This window comes from Crotalus tigris, unplaced genomic scaffold (genome assembly GCF_016545835.1).
Source record: "Crotalus tigris isolate CLP2741 ecotype Arizona unplaced genomic scaffold, ASM1654583v1 scf7180000024401.5802323, whole genome shotgun sequence".
In the NCBI taxonomy this organism is placed as follows: Eukaryota; Metazoa; Chordata; class Lepidosauria; order Squamata; family Viperidae; genus Crotalus; species Crotalus tigris.
In genome coordinates this window covers 5,364,987-5,389,757 of record NW_024100569.1, presented here as the reverse complement: position 1 = coordinate 5,389,757, position 24,771 = coordinate 5,364,987, and the positions used below count along the sequence as shown (strand labels likewise).

Below are 24,771 nucleotides of genomic sequence, written 5' to 3'. Positions count from 1 at the left end.
TCTCAGATTGTCTAACAATATGACTATGAAAGATATGAAAAACAAGGTCCAGCTAACTCATTCATTGGTTTGCTAATCAAAGAGTTTGAGATTTTAAAGCTATAATGTATAATAGATCTGAAAACTTTAGTCAATAATTTGCTGATAGTTTATGCTAAACCATAATAGATTATGGTTGGATTATTCAATATATAAAACTAGCTATAGCTATTTGTAAATAATAGTTTATGGATTCACAAGTTAAAACCTGCAGTTATAATTTCATCAACACAGTATTATTAATCAAACAACATATGATGTGTGAATCCAGAAATATGTTCTGAATGCCTACTATTTCTAAATAATCTTTATTTCTAAATAATTTTCTGAATTCCAGCTTTTATAGGTCCCCTTTACCAATGTCACAGAAAATCCACATGCATGAATATCATATGATATAAATGCTAATTAGTAATCCATAATATCTGTGATATATGAGTATCAATTGTCTTCCCAAATTTGTTTTTTGGGGTAAAGGAATCTAATCAAATTAAATCAAAAAAGAAATAAAAATAAAAATATATTTAAAATACACTTGTTTTGATTTTGCTCTTAGGATTCCAAGATTATACTAGTAAGCCAAGAACTCAGCAGGAACTTGGAAAATGCTGTCATTTTAGCTGTACGCTTTTGTGCTCTTACTATAGGTTTTACCTGTGCATATTGTACTGTTGTCAGATCATATTTAAAACTGATAATATGAACTGACAATTTATTAGCATAAGTTAAAATCAATGCCTGCTTATATTACAGTCCATTTGCTACTGCTCATATTGTTTTTTCCAACCACAGTACTGGGTCTTTTTTATCTTTATTATATACATTTCAGAGGAGAAAAATGTATTAGTTAATTTAAAGAGTCAGATTTAGGATTAACAGTCTTAAAAAAAAAAGAGAAGAAGAAACAAAGCAGAAGTCATATTCTTAGGACAAAGAAATCAGAAAACTAGAAAGATATGATGGCAATAAAACAATTATTTCAGCAATCAAAGTTACATTTCATATTCATATGAATATGCTTAGTAAGCTTAAAATAGATTAAATGATATATGATATATGTGAAATAATGAATTAGAATTATTTTATTTTTATTTTCAAAATGTTATATTTGTCATTCTGACATTATACAGATAGTTAGGCTTACTGTGTGCAATTCTGATAGTGAATACCTTAAGTTATTGGTCCAAACTCAAACATACCAGAGAAAAACCAATATGGCTTTAGTTAGATTTCTAATTTTTCCATTAATGAAACAGGAATATTGGAATAAGGAGATTTGACTATTTTAAAAGCAACGACCACTGTTGGAGTATGTTCAAGGCATTTATTTCTTTGGGAAGACATGTCCATCCAAAAATGGGAACTTTGAGGTAGTCATTCATAAAACATCAATTTTATGTTTTACTAGCAACAGATGGGCAAGGCTACATCCAACCATCCTCTGTAACTCAATTTGCCCATCCAGAATACATTTCACCAACTGTATTTTCTAGATAAGTAGGTATATTTCCTAACAAATATAATACTGAATAACAATACACTTCCTTATTTTCTTGGATAAAATTAGTTTATAGTTGCATTTATAGTTTAATGCTATACTTAATGTTATGTACCAATATGAATCTGAATAAATTTAAATGATTCTGCCCTGGTAATAAAAGCAAATATTTTTAACAAGTACACTCTGGGTAAATGCTTTATTATTCTGCTAGATTTTGCAGCTTAAGAAATGCATTGAAATGATGTCAACTCATATTTCAAAGTAACTATATTTTAAACTGTTACTCACCTGTATTCTTATCTACTAATAATGAAGAAATTCATAAATAAATAATATTATAACATATCTTTTTCAGGAAAAAGTAAAATATTTTTAAAAATAAGCTACAAACATACTTTGGTAGCATCAAATTTCAGTAAAAGAAAGCTACAGTTTGATAACTGTTATGCAAACTAGTTTTTGCCATTATTTTTCCAAGAGCTTCCTTTAATCTTCTTGATAACAGAATCTTTTTCTAGAATCCTTTTCATGTTAGGAGTAGCATTTTCAGTGGTGGAATTCAAATATGTGAACAACCGGTAGATGCTGGGCCTGGACAACAAAAAAATAGCTACCAGTTCTGCTGAAGTGATGGGAACCGGATGAATCCCACCACTGAGCATTTCTAATTTTGGAAATAGCACTGACATTTTTATGTTCCTAGTTACAAAAATGGTTTCTGTTCCAGTTGTCACAGAATTACTGAGTTTATAGAAAAAGTATGCTACAAACAGAAATGTGTCAGTTTGTATAACATGCTTTTATAGTCGCAGCTAAACCTATATTGATGAACAGCTTTGATCTTTGTGCTTTAAAAGATGTATTAGAAAATGATCCATCAAGGACATTTACTTTACAGTCTGGACGGCAATCCTCCATAATTGTTTATGGTACCATTTTAAGGGTGTTAGTTAAATCAATGAAGGGTGAAAAGTGGAACACAAGCCTGACAGTGATCACTGTCCTCTATTTTATTTGATATTTATGAATCAGAAATCTATCTTGCACTGTGAGATAATATGAGGACTTATACTGGGATACTAAAAGGTGGCTATATCAAGACAAGATGGACTAAAAGACTAAATAAACATTCTATTGATAACTTAAATGGTAAATGAGTACTTGAAATTGTAACAAATACATCAAAAATTATTCATGAATTGTACAATATTGTAGAAATTATACATTAGAAATTGTGTAGGAAACATTTTCTAATTAAAAGGTTAGTAGGACATTCCAGTATCAAACACTAAAATATTGTGATAACTACTGCTGTCAAAAACAGTTTTAGGATATACAATAAAAATCCAGTATTATCATAGGTGCTCTAAAACTCCATGACAATATAGCACTAAGAAATAAGAATAAATTAACACAGAAAATCTTAGACTTCTTTTAGCAGCATTTAAACAATCAAGGAAGATTTTTATTCCCTTACTAGACAATACATACCCTTTGGGTCATTTCAGAGATATTTCTTCACCTAAACAGTGAAACAGAATCATCATGGACAGGCAGAAAATCAATCAGAGCGGCAGGGACTTCCAATTTTCTGTCAGCTTCTCAATTGAGTAGGAATCCTTCCTTCCTCTTTACCTTTTCCTTCCTCCATATTCCTTCCTTCCTTTCTATTTCCTGCTTTCTTTCTTTCCCAGCAGGCAGGTACCAGTTTGTTACCAGGTGGGGAAGGAAATGAGGGAATGTGTGCATGGAAATTGGAGAATACAACAATTTTTTATTGACTCTTCCTGCAAGTTTCCCAAAAGCATAGACTTCACTAGTAGGAAGGTAGCAAAGGGTGATGACAATCTTGCCAGTTCCTTGTGGGTTCCCCATCAACTTCTGGGAAGTTATAAAGGAATGTTGAAAGTGAGGATTATATGACTGTAGCTGTCTGCAGCAGTGGCACTTAAGCAACAAAATATTTCCCATATTTCTTTCCCTTGGGCCCAGTATTCTCTTAGTTAGTCCAGAGGTGTCAAACTGCTGGCCCACGGGCCAGTTGCATCATGCAGAGGCCACGCCCACTCCAGCTCTGGCAACGGAAAAAAAGTTGCAATACATCACAACACGTCACATGACGTGGCGAGTTTGACACCTGTGAGTTAGCCCATTTGAGCCTTATGATGCAATATTTTTGCCCAATTGAAGGTTACAAAGTATAAAACAGACATGAAAGTTTTAGCTGTTTATAAAATGCAAGTTCAGACTACCTTATTAGGATAGATTATTATAGTAGTTTCATAAATTATTTTCATATGACAAAGATTTTAGGTGAACTTCTGACCTGATTTCAGAACTAGGTGACTAGGTTTCAGTCATATTCCCCTCTGATATCTAAAAATTAATTTTACAATCGAAACTTGGCAAAGACTCAAGAGGCAATCATATATTTTTAGAATTGATTAGGAGAAATAGAGATTGGTAAACACAAATTTTTAGCATTCTTTTAACCTACAGTAATCCACTAGCCTACAGTAATCCACTCATTACTTTAGGATTAATCATTATTATAGTCAATTGTAACAAAAGGGCCCAAATTTAACCCAGCTGATTATTCCCAACTACTCTGCTTAACATAATCAGCAAATAATATGCCAGGCATTTATTGCAGCTATCTCTATGTTAATTGGAGTAAAAAAAAACATATTTCCACCAGGTGGAATAATAAATGATAGATCCCAGCACTATTCTATATATCCTATATTGACAAAACCCATCTGTATGAGAAGAGACCATGGGCAAACTTTGGAGAGCACCACTTAACATCCTCAATTAAATCCTATATGAAACTACCAGTTTTTGAAGTATTGGTCAGATGAGATACAGCTATATAATGCATGTAACATTAGTAAGTGGTGTTTAATACCAATATTTGGAAGCCTTTTTTATATTCCATGGGGGACAGGAAAAGATGTAGAGAGTAGCATGAAAATGTACATCTATCTTGGGAAATTAGTTGAAGCTGGTTGTTAGAAAACTTTACCCCAATGTAATTTTGATTCTACACATTCCATTTTAATATATTAGTTTTGTTCTGCTTTAATTTGTGCTTATTTTTATTTTTCTTATTTGCCCTGCACTGCTAACATTTGGAGCAGTCTGCAAGTATTGTAAACAACTACATATATATATTAGATTTAAAGAATATGTGTGCATTCAGGAATATGTTGAATAATAAAAGGTTGAACTGAGCGATTTGTCCAGAAATACATTGCTGTAAATCCAACTAATTTTTAGCCATATTTTAAACATGGCTTCCTAGAATAATAACTGTATTGTCACTTGGAATGTACACTAATCGGCATACATTAGAATGAAATTTCATTGCATACAGCTCTCAAAGGGTCACCACCTCCAATATACACTACATAAATATGACAAAAAAAATAAATATACCCACATATATGACACAGAGAAACAACACAGTCTAGTTCAGATTATGTATATATGTGCATGGCAAGAAAAATGATTCTTGCAAGTTTACTAGGGATGGCATAGGGAACAAAGCTATTACAAAATCGGGTAGTCCTGCTAGAAATACTTCAAAACCTTCTCCCAGAGGGGAGCAACAGAAACAGACCATAAAATGGGTGTGGGGGTTCTCTAACAATGCTTTGAGCTCTAAACACATAGCGCTTATAAGCAGCATTCTGAATACCAGGAAGCGAGCTTCCTATGATCTTCTCAGCTGTTCTTACCAATCTCTGTATGAATTTCTATCTGAGGCACTGCTGCCACCAAACCAGACAGTGATACAGTTTGTTAAAATGCCCTCAATCGTGCCTCTGTAAAAAGTGGCCAGGACAAAAGGAGAGAGATGTGTTTTCCTCATCTGACACAGTTTGTTTGCTTCACTAAGGCTGATGTGTGGAGAGACCAATTCATATTGTTAGTTATCTGCATCCCAGATACTTAATACTGTTGATCATCTCTACAGCTGCATCCTTGATACTGAGTGGAGTATGACTATGCTGGCTCTTTCTAAAATCTACAATGATCTCCTTTGTTTTATCAACATTTAGAACCAGGTTACTTTTATTGCACCAGTCCACCAGAGCTTTCACCTTTTCCCTATAAGCATCTTCATTGTCATCCCAGATAATACCCATCACTTCTGTGTTGTCTGCATACTTCACAATATGATTCATAGCAGATTTGGCACAGCAGTTGTGGGTCATTAAAGTGAACAGTAGCAGACTCAGGACACAGCCCTGTGGGGAACCTGCACTCAAGGAGATGGAGTTGAAAACTTTCTTTCCAACTCGCACAAACTGGGACCTATCAATAAGGAAATGAAATATCCAATTACATAAAGGAGTATTAAAACCTAATAGGCCATTTGTTCACCAGATGCTGAGGAATGATTGTGTTGAATGCCAAATTAAAATCAACAAACAGCATTTGCACATGAGTATTCTTTCTCTCCAGGTACGCCAAGCTAAGATGAAGCACACAGGAAAGTGCATCTTCTACAGAGCGCTTCTTCTAATAGGCAAACTGTAATGAGTCAAATGTAGGGGGAAGGTATGAAACCATATAGACCTTTACCAATCTCTCAAAACACTTCAACATAATGGAAGTAAGTGCAACTGGACGGTAATCATTAAGGCATGTGGTTATAGTTTTTTGGGCACTGGTACAATGATTGCAGCCTTAAAACACAATGGAATCATGGCCTAATGCAACAAGAGAGTGAAGATTTCTGTGAGAACAGTGGCCAGCAGATCAACACACTTCTTAAGTACTCGCCCAGGGATATTATCAGGACCCACAGCTTTTCGAGTATTGATTTTCTGCAGGACCTTCTGAATAGCAGTTGTATCAAACCTAAGCACCTGCTCATCAGGAAGGGGAACAGCCTTTCTTGCTGGCATGTTATTTGTGGCCTCAAACCATTAGCTTGTTTAGAGAGTCTGTGTCGCCTTACATGTCAGGGAAATTGCCTTATAATCAGTAATTACCTTAATACTTTGCCAAATATGTCTCGGGTCCATAGGATCTTCAAAGAAATTCTGTACTTTCTGACTATAGGCCTGCTTTGCTGATTTTATAGCATGCCTCAAATCAGCTCTTACTATTCTAAGTGCTGCCACATCACCTGATTTTAAAGCGGTGTTTCTCACCTTCAACACTGCATGGACCTCTTGTGACATCCAAGGTTTTTCATTTGCTCGCATGATAATAGACTTAAGAACACTGATATCCTCCATACACTTTTGAATATAAGCAGACACAATAGAAGTGTATTTGTTCACATCAGTATATTGTCCATTCATTGCATCCTCTTTAAATATGTTTCCATTTGTGTGCCCAAAATAGTCTTGTAGAGCTTCCATAGCTCCTGCAGGCCATACTCTCACTTATTTTCTAATTGGTCTCTCTCTAATTAACAAAGGCTTATATGCTGGCATAAGCATCACAGAGAGATGATCTGAGGAGCCAAAATGAGGGCAAGGGGTAGCCTTAAATGCTTTCTCGATGTTAGAGTAAGCTAAATCCAGAGAATGCGCACCTCTAGTAGCAAAATTCACATATTGATGGAAATTAGGGAGGGATGCTTTCAAGTCAGTCTGATTGAAATCCCCTGACACAATGAAAACACCCTCTGGGCTTTATTCTTGTTGGCAGGGGGGGGGAGGGATATACACAGCTGTGATTAGGATGACAGTGAATTCTCTTGGCAAATAAAACGGTCTACGTTTCACACCCAAACACTCGAGAGAACTGGCTGGACACTACCTTAGCATTGGTACACCATCTCTCATTAAAATAAATACATACACCTCCACCATAGAATTTTCCACTCAAATCGCTGCTCCTATCCAGCTGATAGCATTGTCTGGAATAGATGACTTTAACCAAGTCTCTCTCAGGATTATAGCACAGCAGTCTCTCACATCATTATTTGTGACTAGCTCAAGTTTCAGATTATCCATTTTAATCTCTAGGGAGCAAACATTGGCAAACAGGACAGATGGAAATGGCACTCCATGTAGATTAGCTCCCAATTTAGCTTGTATTCCTGCACGACAACCTCACCTCCTTTTCTTTTCCTGATCCTGGCTCTTCTACCTTTTACTTAAAGGGGCCTCACCCCCTTTCGCCCCTGGAGCATGCTGCCACTGCCTCCAACTCCTCCAAAAGCTTCTCTCTCTTCCTCTGGGCCTGCCAACAGCCTCATCAAGTTACTTTACTCCATAAGCCCCGGGACCTCTCATCCTCTGTCTCCTTTGGAAACAGCCCCAATTTGCAATAGAATCCATTGCTCTGTCAGCAGTCAGATCTTGCTGCCAGCAGAACAATTTCAAATAGCACAAACAACTTTTAACGGTCTCACCAACAGTTCCGAAACAGCTAAAAAACTCGCCATGCCAGCAAAGATTGTCGGTCATATGTTAGCTTAGTCCTACAACCTTGCTCAAACACTTTAAAACCTTTCCGACCATGAGGCCTATATCCCTTATATCTCTCCCAAAACTTTTCACCTTCAAGAGCCAATGCTGCCACAGCCGATCCAGGCACCCCCATCTTGTTACCCTCAAAACTGAATTCATTCAAAGTATTATTTCAAAAGACATATGTCAAAATAAATAAGCCCATATTATTCCAAACTGTAAGATTTTAATGGTAAAGGGTAAAAATTCTATCTATTACTAAGCATTTTGGCATCAAATGGATAAAGTGATCACTGAAGAAAAAAGTTCCCAAAATTTATTACAAATAGTGGAGTCAAACTCAATTAGTAGATGAATTCTGAGTTCTGAATGTTTTATTTCAGCTGGTAACCAAAGCTAGAATAAGAAACCTGGAAGTGTGGTATACCAATCCCATTCTGTAGTGTGCACAGTGAAATATGGAATCTATCTTGGATTGTGCACAATGAAATATATTCAAACATATTTATTCAACAGTTTAAATTTGCACTGGTCTATACTTTATGGAATATATGAGAATTATTTTATAACTATTAAAAAATGGATGTTATTCTGAATTCACTGAATTCAGTTTGAAAACAGGTTTCTATTTCTTCCAGAGACTTGGGGATATTGAAAATATCATCCAAGTTATGCTTCTCTGCCAATAGTATGAATTCTTTCTCTGCAAATTGTGTAGATTGTCAGTACATTTTATAATGTCAGCCATATTTTCAATCTCTAGATACATCAAAAGTAGATTATGACATCCAAGTTCATATGATCTTTGAGTTCATAAATATTAATTTCAATTCCCACCAATTGTTTACATATCACTGGTTACACCCATGGCTTTTTTTGTCATAGAATGCCCAGAACGGAGTTCCGGCACCTTTTTTGGATGGAACCTTGTCGGGTAGGCAAGGCGGGTTGTATGTGTGAGTTCCGGCACCTTTTTTTTTTTTTTTTTTACAAAAAAAGCACTGGTTATACCAGTATACTTTTTACTGTGAAGTTTCTTCTTCTGGCAAAAATCACAACCGTCTATAAACATTTTTTTTAAAATCCTTGTTAAACATAGTCATCCATGCCTGGCATGTTCTTTACATGTTTAAGTGGTATTAACTGATTTGTTATCCTCTTCTTAAATTGTATTGTGAGCTCAAGATTTGAAAAGCCTTCATGCTCTGTTTAATCCTCAGGAGAAAAATATTGTTGGCAGCAAGCCATTCATTCTTAGGTGAAGCTGGCAGCCTTATGAACTAAAAGAAGGTAATAGGTATGTGTAGGGTCATTAATATTCCAGAATAATTGTCTCATTACTTGGGACAGCAGTGGAGAAAAAGCTGTATTATTATGGATTTGCCCTGCAGTCTTCATTGGGATACATTAAACAGTGCATAAAAGATGTTGACATTCAAACTAATATGACTTTGGTATCTAAATACACATGTCTCTTGGGGAAATTTTATTTTATCTAGATAATGTATCAGTCTTTAGTTAGATAAGAAAGTTTCCATGTATGTAGTTTAATGTACTTCCATTGGCAATTTAGGATAGTAGATTCCAGTGTATACAATACTCAGACTGTATATCTTAATATGCCAATGATACTATTTAATCAATAGCTTATATGTTATTACATTGCTTGTATTATATAAACTTATAACTAGAAATTATTACATCTGTCTTAACATAATCCTCAAGAAGAATTAAAAACCACAAGTTTATTTTATTATTGTCCCACCCCCAAAGTGGAAATAGTGATTTTTAAGCCAATTTTGTGCACTATGAAAAACAACTGTGCACACATGAACTCTGAACATTTTTCTATTAAATTATAGTATGAGATAATATAAATGAATACACCATATCATACATAGAAAACTGGTGCAATTTACTATGCATTTGAGTCAGAGTTTGGAAGAAAGAAAAACTAACTCTGCATTTCCGTTTAATTTACTAAGCAATATTGCAGATAAGATAGACTATATTTTTGCAATATAGAAAATAGATGAAATGCAAACTTGAAAATATAATGAAAGTAAGAATTAACTTTTCAAATCTTTTGAAGCCTATGTACATGATAAGGAAAATGAGCTGCTACCTGAATAGCAAAATAATTGAATTAAACCCAGTCACATGTCCAACTTAGTGTTAATTAAGTGGAAAACAAATGGCTAATTATTTTATGCAGAGTAGACAACTGATGGTGGTATCTGTGAAGTACAATTTAGAGACTTGCATTTCCAATTTAACTTATGACACCAGCTACTACAGATATGTTGGATGGTTATAAACTAACAGATGTGTCTTTAGCTGAAGATGGAACCTTTTCTAAATTACCATAGAGATGTCAGTACCATTTCTGGAGCTTGGTGAGAATATGTGTTTCATATTTAAATTTCAGTGCAAAGTTTTGGGAAAGTGAAACATCAAGAAGGGACATAGTTTATATTAATTGCCTTTTTATTAGTTACTCTGTGTCTTCCAATGTTGGGTGAAACTGTTTAAGGCTTCCAGTCTCTAAGCTTCCAGGAGTTTGGGAAGCTGAGTAAATGTTTGAGAGCAGTTTGACAATGTTTCCCCTGGCTCATGTGGGCACCTTTGCTACTTTCTTCCAGATTTCAGGGGGGGCTTGTAGGGCCTGCATGGCTATTTCCTTCATACTCACTTGTTGTAAAAGAGAAGGATGGTCTTGATCTTAAAACATGGTTAATGAAAGAATATACATTCTTCTAAGCTATACCCCAGTATGTGGAACTTATCAAGAACCAAGCAACTTAAGAGTATGATTATAACAATTATTAGACAATAAGGGATTATTTTAGATGTACTGTTTTGCAATATTTTAATTTTTTTAGAAAGAACCAAGAAACAACACTTGCATGTAATACAGTCAATATTTTGAGGGTTTTTTTTAATTTTTAAGGAATATTATTAAATATTTCAGTTCTATATTATTACTATGGATAAAGACACAATCAAGAGACACTGAAGATGGTTGCATGTTGTTTCAAAGAATTACCGATCTTCACATTCCAAGAATAAACTCAAGCAAGATACATGTCAAAGAAATTCTGAAACAAGCTGATACCACTCAAAGATATATTTTTTTACCACTACCATTGTACTCCTATTCTGTATATTCAAGTATGGAATCTGTGAATTCTAGAAACAGAGTGTACAGAAAGCCTGCATGTTACATAAAATTGTGTAGGAAGAAATAGTAACAGTTTATTAGAACTGAATATTTTGCAGATGGTCTTAGATATTGGTGATTGTGTAGTCATCAGTTTAAATATAGGATGTTTAATACTTTAATATTTCTTTGTATATGTGTATGTTTCTCTCTCTCTCTCTCTCTCTCTCTCTCTCTCTCTCTCTCTCTCTCTCTCTCTCTCTCTCTCTCCATTCATGATAGAAAAAAGAAAAAATGCCAGGTGCAAGCAACCAGGATTACTCCATAAATATGCTTAAGTATGTAGTTTATTCCTGATCATCTATATTACAAAAATCTCACCAGATTGTCTGCCTTCTTTTGGAAACAGCAGATATAGACCTATGGATTTAACTTCAGACATTTGTTTTTCTGAACCAACCAGAAAGTCTTTTTATCCTCTTGCCCCAGGGGTCCCCTCTTCTTCAGCTGGTGATTCCACCACAAAACAATCTAATGAAATTACCTCCATCAGTAAATAAGTAAAGTGAGATCTAAAATATTTTATAAGTAAAAAACCCAGAAAAAATGGTAGCAGATCTTTAACTGTTGTAGACATTCCATAAAATCCTCCTGCGAATAACCAGACTAAGCATTGTAAGCAGTGCATAAAGTGGAGAATATGGAAGCTAGCAGATAAGGGAAATATCAATAATTAAGCTCCTGATAACATATCTATGGAGAATTTGCAGAAAAAACTAAAATTACTTCCAATAACAATTGTATAAAGAGTAGTGAGATTTAGTGAACTTAAAGCAACAGTGAGCTAAACCTGTCTACAAACATCGATCTCAGATTATACAGATAAGAAAAATAAGAAATAAGTGGAATGAAAATGTTTTATTTTTTATATTTTACTACAGAGTGTTTTAGGTTCTCTATTACAGAAAAAAAAATCATTTATTTGAAAAGCTACTCAGTGATAATATTCTGACTGAAGAATTTTCTATCCAGGTTCAAGTTTTAATAAGAAAAAAAAAAGGAAGGACAAGTAGAACTGCTTCATCTGTTAGTAAACGGTGAAAAATCAGGTATACTCACAGTCCAGTGAATTATATTGTGTATTTAAATAGTATATTTTTGTAAATAATATCTATTTATATGAATTGTAGTGCAAATTTTAACTTTTTATTATTTTTTATGTTATCTTTTCTTTTGGGCAAGAATACTGGTACTTACCTTAAGCTTTTTATTCTAGGAAACATGTTATTTGAGTCTTTAAGATATCATTTGCATTTTTTTACTTAACAGAATTAGAATTGAATATGCCTAAGAATTAGAAATTAGGAATATGCCTAAGAATTAGGAATATGCCTAAAATCTAAGAATTGTTTACAAACAGATATTTCATCTCTCAAACATATTATTCTATCAGTATATTGAGTGATTTAAATTGCTTCCTAGTAAGGGATTGTAGAATCTTATTTCAATTTAGGTATCCTTGAATTTAAAGCACTAATCACTCATTTATATGGTTCTTTTCATCCCAAGTTTAGAAACAGATTACATAATCTTTTTTAAAAAGCCTATATAATGGTTAAATTATTCAACATGTTAACCTTAAGGTTTCATATATAAAATAAATGTATCCTACAAAAAATTTCTGGGGAAAATATACGCTTTCTATATATAATCCAGAAATGTTAATTTAGTTTCAGAATCCAATTTATTTTAAAATTGTCTTAAATAATTTGTTTCATTCATACTTGCTTTGTAAAGTTTATGAAAAATACCAACATCTAATTAAATTGTTTCACAGTTTTAATATATAGTGATTAGACCGATAAAACAACAAGATAAATCTAAAGCAATTTCAGTATTGAATCTGAGTAATCTAGAAAGCAATGCCACCATCTATAATTCTTGGTACAAACTCACGAGTAATTAACCCAACTGAGATGTTATATAAATATTATTATAGCAGAAAGTCAAGTTTATTATGTTTCATTCCCCTCACGTGGGCATCTATCAATCCACTGCTCATGGTGGAACCCAGGGTGTATTTAATTCAGACAACAAATTATAATTGATATTCATACTGCTCCTTTGAGATACTTTGTAGGGAAAAATCCATAGATATAAATCATTTCAACTTTTCTTTATGTCAAATAAGGAAAATTAGTCTTCCATACATGTGTAAAACAATATAACTACCTCAGCAGGCAAAGAAAACTAACAATTACTGTTGTATTTCCCAGTCTGTCTCACCACTTTTGAGTTTAAACCCTAAATGATGTATTAGCCAGCAATATTTCTTTCTAGTATGGAAACATATCTATAGATTTTAAGTCCAATTATATACATGTAGTTACATTATATTCTTAAGGACTATTACGTGATTAAGAAGTTTCTCAAACGAACAAACATTAGGCCATTAAGAAATTCTAGTATTGATAAAATGAAGACAGGCAATTGGCTCAGGCTGTTGTGTCTCCTTTTTTATTTTATATTAAATTAATTATTTCTAGCACAATTATGATTATTATTCTTGGTTTATCACTCTTCTTCATTTTTTTTGAAATGTTATAAAGAATTAACACAATGATAACAATCTAATCTGCATTTGCCCTTTTATTATAAGCTAGAAAAGGGAAAATCAGAATAATAATAATAGCAAAATCTTAGAATAATTAAATAGTGCCCAAAGAACCATCATCAAACTGTTAAATTAATCCCACTTTTTGCAGATTTGTGCAGATCATTCAGAGACTGTTGGAATCTCTGCATGTGTGTGCTTCACATTAAAGATGGTCTCAATGGAACTATTCTTTGTGAATATCTGAAGTTCGGGTATAGGATGAGGGTGAAGGTTCGTTTTCTGAGCTTGTGGGTTGGTTTCTGAACATTTCATTACCAGGCTATCTTCAGCGGCATTTAGAGGATATCTCTTTAGAAGAACACTGACACAGACATCCCCTAAATGCCGCTGAAGAAATTACCTAGCCTGGTAACAAAACATTTGGAAACCAACCCATAAGCTTGGAGAATGAACCTTCACCCTCATATGCAAGTATGCACAAACAGCTAGGGATGTCAAAGCAACTATGAATAACCTATATGCATAATTATGTACAATTTGTAGCTATCTTAATGATTCTGTAATGTTTTAATTTTGTTAACGTATGTTGTAAAGTGCCTTATTATAATAACAGGATGTTGTTTCTGTTTTAATATGTTTGTCATCTTATTATGGGACTGATTTTCTTAAAACTTTCATTTTCAGTGATAAGTACAATATTATTATATTATTATACTAATGAAAATATTGTACCACTAGTATATATAAAAATGTGAGTTCTGATTATCAATATTAAGTGCAAGTTCAGACACTGTTTCAATTCTTTTAAATCAGTATGAATTAGTAGGAAAGCTTACCTTTTCTACTGATTTCCTAATTAAAAAAAATATTGACTTTCTTCTCCCAATATACACATTACTGAATACAAATTGCTCATATATATGAAGGGGGGAGATAGCAACATTACCTTATTTTGTTCAAAATAAGAAAAGCCAAGGAATATAACTTCTGAACATATGATTTATTTGATATGGGATCAATATTCTATACCGTCTAAACTTATGAATGAAATATTTATTTAAAGGTCAGAAATAGAGAGATATATCTACAGCTAACTTTAAAAGCCTTTGATTGTTTTGGTTTGAGTAGTTCATCATTACAACATTGCTATAATTTCAATTGCTTAGTTTACCTGCCATTGCCTCATGAGCTCCCGTACTCCTTGAGCTTCTTCTAGGATTCTCTCTTTACGTGTGGCATCCTGTAGGACATTGGCAGTGGTTTCTGCTTCTGTAAGCCAGGCAAGAAACTTTTCCAGATCTAAATAGAACTGTTGCAAGAGCCTTAGGGCTGCTTCCAATGAGGCCTCTCGCTCTCCAACTCTGTGAAAGAGTAAACATAGTTATGTGAAGATGAGTAACTGTGATCCAAAGTGGTTTATTCACTCATATAGACGTTTTCAGTAATACTAAGATGAAATTTGAATTAAACTATGCATAGGTGCCATAAATTATTTTAATTAATATTTCCTTCTGAAATCACTGTTAAAACTAATCCCTACCCTTTTGCAGAGGAAAGATAAAGTGGCTATTTAGTGGCATTTTCATTGATAATGGACAGTTATGGTTCTCCAGAAGTGAACATGACAATGTTATATTTTTACTATTATAATTTGAAACAAGCTCCTTAATCATAGGTTTTTCACATTCTATTTCCAAATTCTATATAAACCTAGTAAAAGGCGCTAAATAAGGCATTTCTCAACCATCGACTAGTTATAATTTGCTAAAAACTAATAAATTTCAGGGATAGGGAGTGTGATCTTATCTATTGATCACAGTTGACTATATTTTTAAAAGTTAACTTTTTAAAAATAATATGCATATGTATATCTACACATACAAGAAATAAAAAGAAACAAAAAATATAGAATCAGGTGAGTGTCAAGATGCTTACAAATGCGATAAAGATATGTTTTTTCTGTATCCATATTCATAATTTATTAAAGGAACATGAATATTTGAGGGAGAAAGGTGGTTAAGAAATATGAAATATAAATAAATAAATAAATAAATAATCTTTAATTCCCAAATAATGATTAAACTCAATGCAGAATACAAATATCAGGAATAACACTATATATCATAAAAGAAAAATTTGAAATTATAAATTATGATTAATCATTAAAAAAGAAAAAAGATTATTATTAAAACATAAAAAAGAAAAAAGAAGAAAAAGAAAAAAAATGAAATAAAAGATAAAGACTAAAATTCACTAAAATACTATTAAAATTATACTCCCCTATTATACCTTGGCTGTTGATTACAACCAATATATTAAGAAATGTTTCTGATTTCTATTTGTATTGATCACAGTTGTTGAATAACTAGTCTTATATTAAGCACGGTACAACCCAAAATTAAAATAATTTCAGTTGCAAAGTTAAACACTGCTAATCAGTAGTATTTCATTGTGCTTTTCCCAGATCTGGCTACAATTAAAATAGCTTCCTCATCTTTAAAATAAATGATCATTTCTGATCATCTATTATAGCTAATCATCTTGAAATTCTATTGAGTTTGGCTCTAACATACATATGTTTGTAATATATGTTCAGGCTATTCATATACAATCAATATTTTTTTAAAAAGCCATATTCCTAAAGCATCTTCCTGACATATTGTATGAAGGTCAATAATCACAGGAAACTGGCTGTGCCTTTATCATCAGCAGAACATATTAAGCCATAAACAATTGCTGCCAAGCTGAAACAGCAAGTCTAAAAAAAAATAGTTTTTTTCATCATGGGCTGAATTTTACTGAACACAAAATCTACGCTACAAATTACTATTTTAAAAATAACTGAAACATTTTTGTTTGTTCCTCTCCTGTAAACATGAACATCTATTTAACAGTGCTACCTGCAGAAAAGTAAAGAATTGACACGTTTTCCACTCTATAAAATAAATGCTGTGAAGCTTAAATGTAAAGTTTCAAAAGTACTGCAAGTTAGACTACAGATGTACTACAGGTTAGGCTTCCCAATCAATATGGCATTAAAAAAAAGAATCTGATAGCATATTGTTACAAAAATAAGGTAAAATATATACTAAGAACGAGCCTATCACACTCTGAACAGAGATGTTTTCAGTATATAAAAAGAAAGAAAATGCAAGTCCCCAGAGAGAAATACACACATACATCACATCAGACTTCATTCTAACTCACTGGAATAAAACACAAAATCACTGCCCAATTCAATATTAAATGTAAACAGCACCATAATTTAGGCTTTCATCACCTGAGATGCTACTTGATTGAATGATCACAAGGTGTTCCACATAGAGCTGCCTTTAATGAACCCCCAAAACTGCAATTGTTACAAAATGGAGCAGCCCACTGGTTAACTAGTACTAGATACTAAGAACACAGTAGTTTTTAATGTGTGTGTGGGGAAAGATTATTATATACTGTCTCTTACTACCGAGAGGAACAATACTGAATAATTAGACACTATCTTTAAAGTGTGGAAGTTCATGCATATTTAAGAATAATGATTTGGTTGTCACAGGGCACTTCCTTTCCCTTTTAAAAAATGTGTTCTGATTATTATCTTTTTTTTCTTTTTTCCTCATTTTCTTTTGTCCTATAGCAGTGGTTCTCAACCTGTGGGTCGGGACCTCATTTGGGGTCGAACGACCATTTCACAGGGGTCACCAAATAATGCAGTCCGCCATTTTTTCCCCCTTTTCCTTAGCTGTGCTACTCCCTTTTATTCTATTGGCTTTTGAAAGCCAATAGAATAGACTCTCTTGAATAGAGTCTAATTCTAGTGGCTTTCAAAAGCCAATAGGAATTGTCCAAGCTGACTCTGCCCTTACGACCGGTTGGGTAGTCCTCGACTTACGACTGGTTGGGTAGTCCTCGACTTACAACCGGTTGGGTAGTCCTCGATTTACGACCGGTTGGGGGTCGCGAAGCCCTAACCTAACCTGCTAAACCTTCTTATTGCTTTCCTTAAGAAAACACCTGACAGCTAAACTCTCCACTTCCATTTTAACGCAACAACACATCACTGTTTAATTGAAGTGTGCTCCAGAAATACAGAATGCTGTTTCTAATACTGACAACAATGGTCATGCTGGCTGGGAATTCTAGATATCTAAGTTCACAATTCGAGAAGCTGCATAGTTTGGAGACAGCTGATCTATTACATAAAAGGGAGGGGTAAAATATATGAACTGATGGTGTACTGTTACTGTTGCTGATTGTTAATATTTCTGCTAGCTACCTATCTTTGTCTTTGTGAAGCTTGCTAGCAACTGCCATAACTAGGGGGAGGAGGGGGCACTTGGGAGGGGAAGAGTGCTGGAGGTGTGAAAGAATCTTATGTGAAATTGGAGAGAGTGGACACTGACAGGATCCAGAGAAGCTAAACCGAGTCATCTTCCTGCCTTCAAGGAAACTGGCCCTTGGAAAGGAATTTGCTGTGGCACCAGAGGCATCACGTTCCCAAAACATCGGAACAAGACCTGATTGGACTGCTCTCCCAGGGGAGAGGGATTTGGACATTGGGGATTGTTTTCAGTATAGGATTTTCTTTAGAGTTGCCTCACACACTGTACTCTAGTATATTTTCTCAAACACCTATGGAGTCAAGGGTCGTTCTTTCCTAGGAAGCAAGTTGGGGCCAGTCTGACAATGGCATTTGTATATCACTCTTCTACCAGGGCAATCCAGAATGGTAAATAAAAGAAAACATTCAGTAAAACAACTGGCAATAAAACAAAATGATAAAAATAGTGGAAGTGTAGCAAGCTATATAAAATTAGACCATTTATAACTTGCTAACATAGAGAATTTCATCCCACAGGGAATTATTACCTGTAAATGTCAAATGAAATCCAAATGGTCATTTGTACCTGCAACATTCTTGATCACTGTTTTTAAGCCATAGAGCAAAGCCTGCATATACTGACTCAACTATGTCTAAGTATGTACAATTTACTTTATGCTGAAAAACAAGACCCCATTCATGGATGTACAGTCTACACATTTATAACTGATTCATATTTGGTAATGTATAGGCTATCAAGTACATTGTATTGGATAAAGGAATGATGGCTGAAGAAAGGGCCAGAGGTTCTCAAGTTGCATCACAATTTTTTAGCAGCAAGACTACTAAGTGCTGTGTGAAGTGTGCACATTTACTATTCACCAAAATCAGTCCCAGTTTGAAAGTCCATTCCCTTCCACAATCAATGTTTTCAGATGCCATAGATGGAAATAATTGGAGATGTACTGCCAATAAATGGAACAGAGTCCTGCCTTCATATGTAGGAGGCAAGATGGCCGTTGCCCACTGAGATGAGTTTCACAATAAATACTGATTTACTGCTGAATTACCATCCAGCAAAACCACTGACCAGCTCATTTTGCTTACTGGCAGGACTCAGATACTATACATCCTGGTCAAGTGATAAACAAAGAATGCCAGTGAGAAGATATTGATTTTTGCTGAATATACTAAGTATCCATCTAGTTGAAAATGCCATCAGGTTTGCCAAGTCTTCAACAGATGACCAGCAGTACACCAAATGCCTCTGGACAACTGATCAGTGACACTGCTACCATTGCTGGTACTGTATATTCCCTGCTATCCAAGTAGCTCTGTCAGTTATGCCATTTAATATGGCTCCTGATCTACCAAGTTCCACTCAACACTCCTTTCTTCAGATCTGTACCTGTCTTGAAAATATGGACATCATTGTCTCCTGCACTCTCCACAGAGCCCTGCAATACTTAAAAATCCTCCAATCATTCATCAACTTTCCACAGTATGCACACTCCACCTTCAACACTGTTCACCACCAATATCAAGTGGCAGTGACTAACTTCCAATCAATCTGTCACAGTTATGGGATAAAAGGGGGAAAATGCTGTATTTTCAGTACTTGAAGACTTCGACAGTGTATATTAAGATTTGTTAAACTCTAGAAGAGCTATTATCATGGACATATATTCTCATTTAGAAATATCAACATAAAGTCCACATCAATTGTTAAGTAGAGGAAATTAATAACACAAAGGGGGAAAGATATATATAATTTTTGCATATGCTGCTGAAATATATATTTTTTGTTTATAGACTTGGGAAAGGTTATTATCTTGGTGCTAATGATAAAGTAAACGCATCTGGCTTCCTTTGTTAAGAATCTCTATTTGAATAAGACATTTCTTAATATAGATTCTTCAAAAAGAAGACTAAATGATCACCTAGTGCCCATTATGTTATTTACACATGTGGATTTATTTCTTCTGGTATTTTAAATTTGGCAGACACAATGACATGATCAATTCATAATCATAATACTAAGACAGTAACAAGTTAATCCACAGTGAAAATAAACCAAGCAATTAGGAAACAATTAAAAGATTAGAAGTAAGAGAAGAGAAACTAGGCAATGATCCAAACCATGAATCACTACCAAGAAATCCACAAATTCATTCACAAAGAAATCTAAAATCAAGGGCTGGAAAATTAGCATGAAACAGAACAAAAGAAGGGCTGCTACAGTAATTCAGCAGAACTCTACTCCCAAGCAAAGGTTTATTTACCTTGTTCTCAGTACAGCTGTTGGGTTACTTGTGACTTGCTTTGATTTGAGCCATTGTTTCTTTAAAAAGCATTTTCTTACAAATTAGTGTTCCTTTAATCTCCCAGTCTTGTATTTTGGATTCTGAACAATCTGTTTTCATAGGAGCTTGACATAATCTCTTTGTATGTTTCAGACACAGTTGTCTTGATCATAGGCAGAGAATGACCCAGGAAAAAAAACCTTCTGTGCAGCTCTTGGATTTTCAGAATGAAGATTAAAGGAGATCATGTATCATTATCAAACTGAATTTAGTTGCAAATAGCATCCCAAAAAAGGAAGGTGGAATTAAAAAGAAAGAAATTGAGATGTCTGCAGTGACTTAGGAAATAAGGTTCCAGAAGATCTGCAGATTCCATCAATCAGTGATATGGTATCAAAAAATCAGAAAGGATTATACGTAAAGAACATTTCTTAATTCTTTGCAACATATTACTCTTGAGATTTTATAGTAGTAAATAATTGTGTCAAAATAATACATTAATTAATTGGACAAAATTCATTTAAAATGCGGTCTTGACTTATACTCATACTTAAGTGTGAAGTGGTTATGAAAATAATTAGATTTTAAAAGCACCTATTTTAATGATTGCCAAAACAGAATTTAACAAGAATTAAATGTGTTGATAGATTGTAAAACAGCAATTAAGATCCAAAAGGGTATTTTAAATTGTTTGTGTAGTTTTCATTTAAACTTCTTAGTCTGAGTTTCCATCCATTTACAATTGCAACATTTTGAAAAGTTAATAAATTTGAATGAATTATATAACTTTGAATTAACAATAAAATGATATTTTATTAAAAATTTAAAAAAGCTTGTCAAATATATCAAGAAACTGTGTAAATATAAGCATAAATGTTAATTATTTTTCATAGCTGTCAGATCCACCAATATGTCCTGCCATTCTGTTGGAGTGGGGAGAAAGGTTGGCATTTTTGGGATGCTTTCGCTTTTACTGCATGCTTGGGAAATAGGGAGGGGGAATTGTTCTTGGAGACAGAACAGAGTCCATCCAGCTAGTTCCAAGTCCATTGTGCCCTGATAGTGACCTGTTATCTGCCTGGCACCTCAGTGTTCTCAAAACATCTTCTTGGCATCACATTGGCTGCTGGTGGACTAGTCAGGAGGTTTGGGATTAGGGCAAATGAAAGAATTATATTGTGCTTTGCAAGGGACTTTCAGATTCCTTACATTAGGCAGCATCTCCAAAACTGGTCAACCCAGAGAGGTGTACAGCCTTACCATGGGGACCGTGCATACAATGTCAGCTCAAGGCAGTGATCAGGAGGAAGCTGAGTGCTGGGAGGAAGTCTCATCCAGGGCTCCCCCTAAATTGGACCTCTCTGAGTGGACAGAGGAGGTTGGAAGCCTGGATGACTCGTCAAGACTCAGGTGGTCCATAGGGGTTGGAAAGAAGGACAACTGGGAAGGAAGGGCCAAGGGGGTGACTCTCACCCCTTGTAGTCACGGTGCCTGATGATAGAAGTGGCAACCGAATCTGGAAGAGCTCAAGAACAAGAAAGAGGAAGACAAGAACCTGAACATGCCAACCTACTGATGAAGCAAGCTATGAGATTCATGATAACCAACTTTTAAACACTCAAGGCATGCAAATCTCATCCTAAAGCTGCTGCCAGTGAGGTCTGGCAAGTCCAAGAGGAGGATGACCAAGGGAGAGTGTCACCATTAGACACCACAGTTGAGGGCTTGGAGACCCCAGCTGCGGCCACTGTAGCTGCAAGTGCAGCACCGAGAGGGCTTGCCACGGTGGCTGGCCTGATGGGGACTGGCCTAGAAAAGGCAAAAAATCTGAAGACCTCATCCTTGAGGTGAAGTTTAATGGGGACCCCCAGTACTGGGATTCTTTCTGGCCCACATCCAGAACTACATCTAGGAGTATGGCCCGGAAATACACACTGAAGGCACCAAAGTGAGGAGTATCACCCTGACATTGAAAGGAATTGCCACCTGCTGGATGGTGACACTTCACAACAGGAATGCTCCGAAACTGAGGAACTTCAACCCTTTATGATGGTACCTCGTTGGAGGTTTGAGGACCCCCAACTGACTGCAAAGCAAGAGATTGCATTAACATAGTTCACCAAGATTGAAGGGGCATAGTGTGCTGACTCAATGACTAGCACAAGACATCCTTATCAGCTGTTTCAGAGACAGGCTGAATGACGACTTGTATAATGCTTGTGTTTCAAGGGAGGCCCCCTCAACCCTCCATGACTAGTATGTCCTGGTTGAAGAGATGGAAATCAACCAAGTGCACAACATGTACTGCCCAGCATGGGCATGGAAAAAGTTGCCTTCGGAGAAGAGAGAGATGGCAAAACTGCAAAATCCAAACCACGCTCCACCACCTGCTTCAAATGCACCCAGAAGGGGCATTGGGCAACAGAGTGCAAAACTGACTGTCCTATAAAGAAAGCCAAATTTGGTCCTAATAGCAAAGCCACCAAACCACTGCAGTGAACCAGGAAACAGCGCCGAAGGGGGTGGAGATTGTCCCTTAAGGGGTGAGGGAACTCCAGCCCCACCGAATGAAGGCCAAAAACTGACCAACACCAATACCAATGACAATCCCCTTGTAAGTGGGCTGATTACACCAGTAACAGTCCCCATAGAATTAAGCTCCCAGACTTCAGAGCTGATGCCACCTTACCAGCCCTACTAAACTCTGGCTGCACCATGTGCCTGGAAAGCCCAGTCCTAGTGGAGAAGTTGGTGATCCTGCTAAGACAACTGAAGGTGCTGGTTGCATTTTACCGGGGGGGGGGCATTCCAATGACGTTCATCATCGAGCCCATAGAAATGCAAATGGGGCCCATACAGAGATTCTGAGTTTTATAGTAGCACCTGGAATGAAGCATCCCTTGGTGCTGGGGCTAGCCTGGCTAAAAATGTGGAACCCTTATATAAATTGGAGGAAGGGACTGCTGAAAATCCGAACGGACCACCCCTCACAGGAACTTAACTCAAGAAGCAGGTCCCCCCCACATATGAGATAGGGGGCACAGGACAAGAATGGGGAAAGACCTTGCCCCTATCCCCAAAGAATATTGGGATTTAAGAGAGGTGTTCAGTGAGAAGGGATCAGATGAGCTTTCCCCCCCACCGGCTGATGGACTGTGCCATAGAAATCCTGCTGGGAGCTAAACTGCCCAAACCAAAACTCTGTTCGATGACCCCAAGAGAGTTAGATGAGTTATAATTGTTCATTGACAAAAACCTTGCCCATGGATTCATTCAACTGGCGTGACCCAGGGTGGCAGCCCCCATCTTGTTCTGGGAGAAAAAGGACAGGTCACTTCATCTATGTGTTGACTATAGGGGTTAAATGGGGTATTCATAGAAAATGTCTTGCCACTGATGAAAGACATATTAGCCCACCAGGCTAAAGGCAAGATTTTTTTTAAGTTAGACCTGTGAGAGGCTTACTGGGGAGGGGGAGAAGAAAGAAAATTCCCACTTGTCCTTGTTACAGAAATGGACTACAGATCCATTTACTCTAGTTTCAGTCTAGTTCTAATTTAGTTTCAGATTGTTTAATTCAAACTTTGTTGCACATTTTGTTTCCTGATCACTAGCACTTGGAAGACAAATGATGTGTTTGGGTCTGGGTATTTCAGGATAGGTTCAGTGGCAAACAAGCGTTTGAGTTTCTCTTAATGCTGCCTGACACTCCAGAATCCATTTTAGAAGCTAGCTGGGCTTAGACTTATCTTCCCCTTTCATCTTTAGGAGATTAGTAATGGGGAATGCTATTTGGGCGAAAGATGGAATAAATTGGTAGCAATTGCTTCCTGGTTCGGAGTGGAGCCCAGTCCAATACAAATACATTAGCACCCCGTTGTGTAGGTGCTCATGCAGCACCTCATTGATGAATTGCATAAATATGGCAGAGACACCCTGGAGGCCAAAAGGGAGTACTTTAAATTGAAAGACCCTAGTGGGTAGTTAAAAGCCATTTTCCATCCATCCCTTGCTTTGATCCTTATATTATGAAAAGTGTCTAGATTATAAAAATGTTGATGGTATACTTCAAAGTACATAGCTGACAAAGTGAAATGGATCATTTCATTTCTAATGGCCTCTTCAATATGTCTTCTAGGCATGCAAAGGCCAGCAAAGCAGGTATTTCAACAAGAATTGTCCATGCTGAATTTCTGATAGTTCTGGGCAACACTTCAGTTTATGGAATGCAGTACAATCAAATCTATTTCTTTCAAAGGAAAGTGTTCTTCTGAGGCTTCTCATGAACCTGATTTTTAGGTCTTTTAGATTGTGTTCTGATTTTTTTCTACGTCTCCCAGATTACCAGAAGTATAACATAAGCATAAATTTAGATTCAATTTCAGCATACGTGAAACAA

At 35.5% G+C, this 24,771-nt stretch overlaps 1 protein-coding gene across 10 annotated transcripts in view; it reads right to left on the bottom strand.

Moving 5' to 3' along the window:
* Positions 1-24,771, bottom strand: part of DMD (dystrophin) — a 962,852-nt gene that overhangs the window by 198,130 nt on the left and 739,951 nt on the right. For all 10 annotated transcript variants that reach the window (XR_005555060.1, XM_039329649.1, XM_039329655.1 and 7 more), the window contains one exon: positions 14,926-15,115. Coding sequence is in view for 9 of the 10 variants with exons in the window: in XM_039329649.1 (XP_039185583.1) it covers positions 14,926-15,115 (190 nt within the window). In the remaining variant the exon portion in view is untranslated. The remainder of the gene's footprint in view (positions 1-14,925; positions 15,116-24,771) is intronic.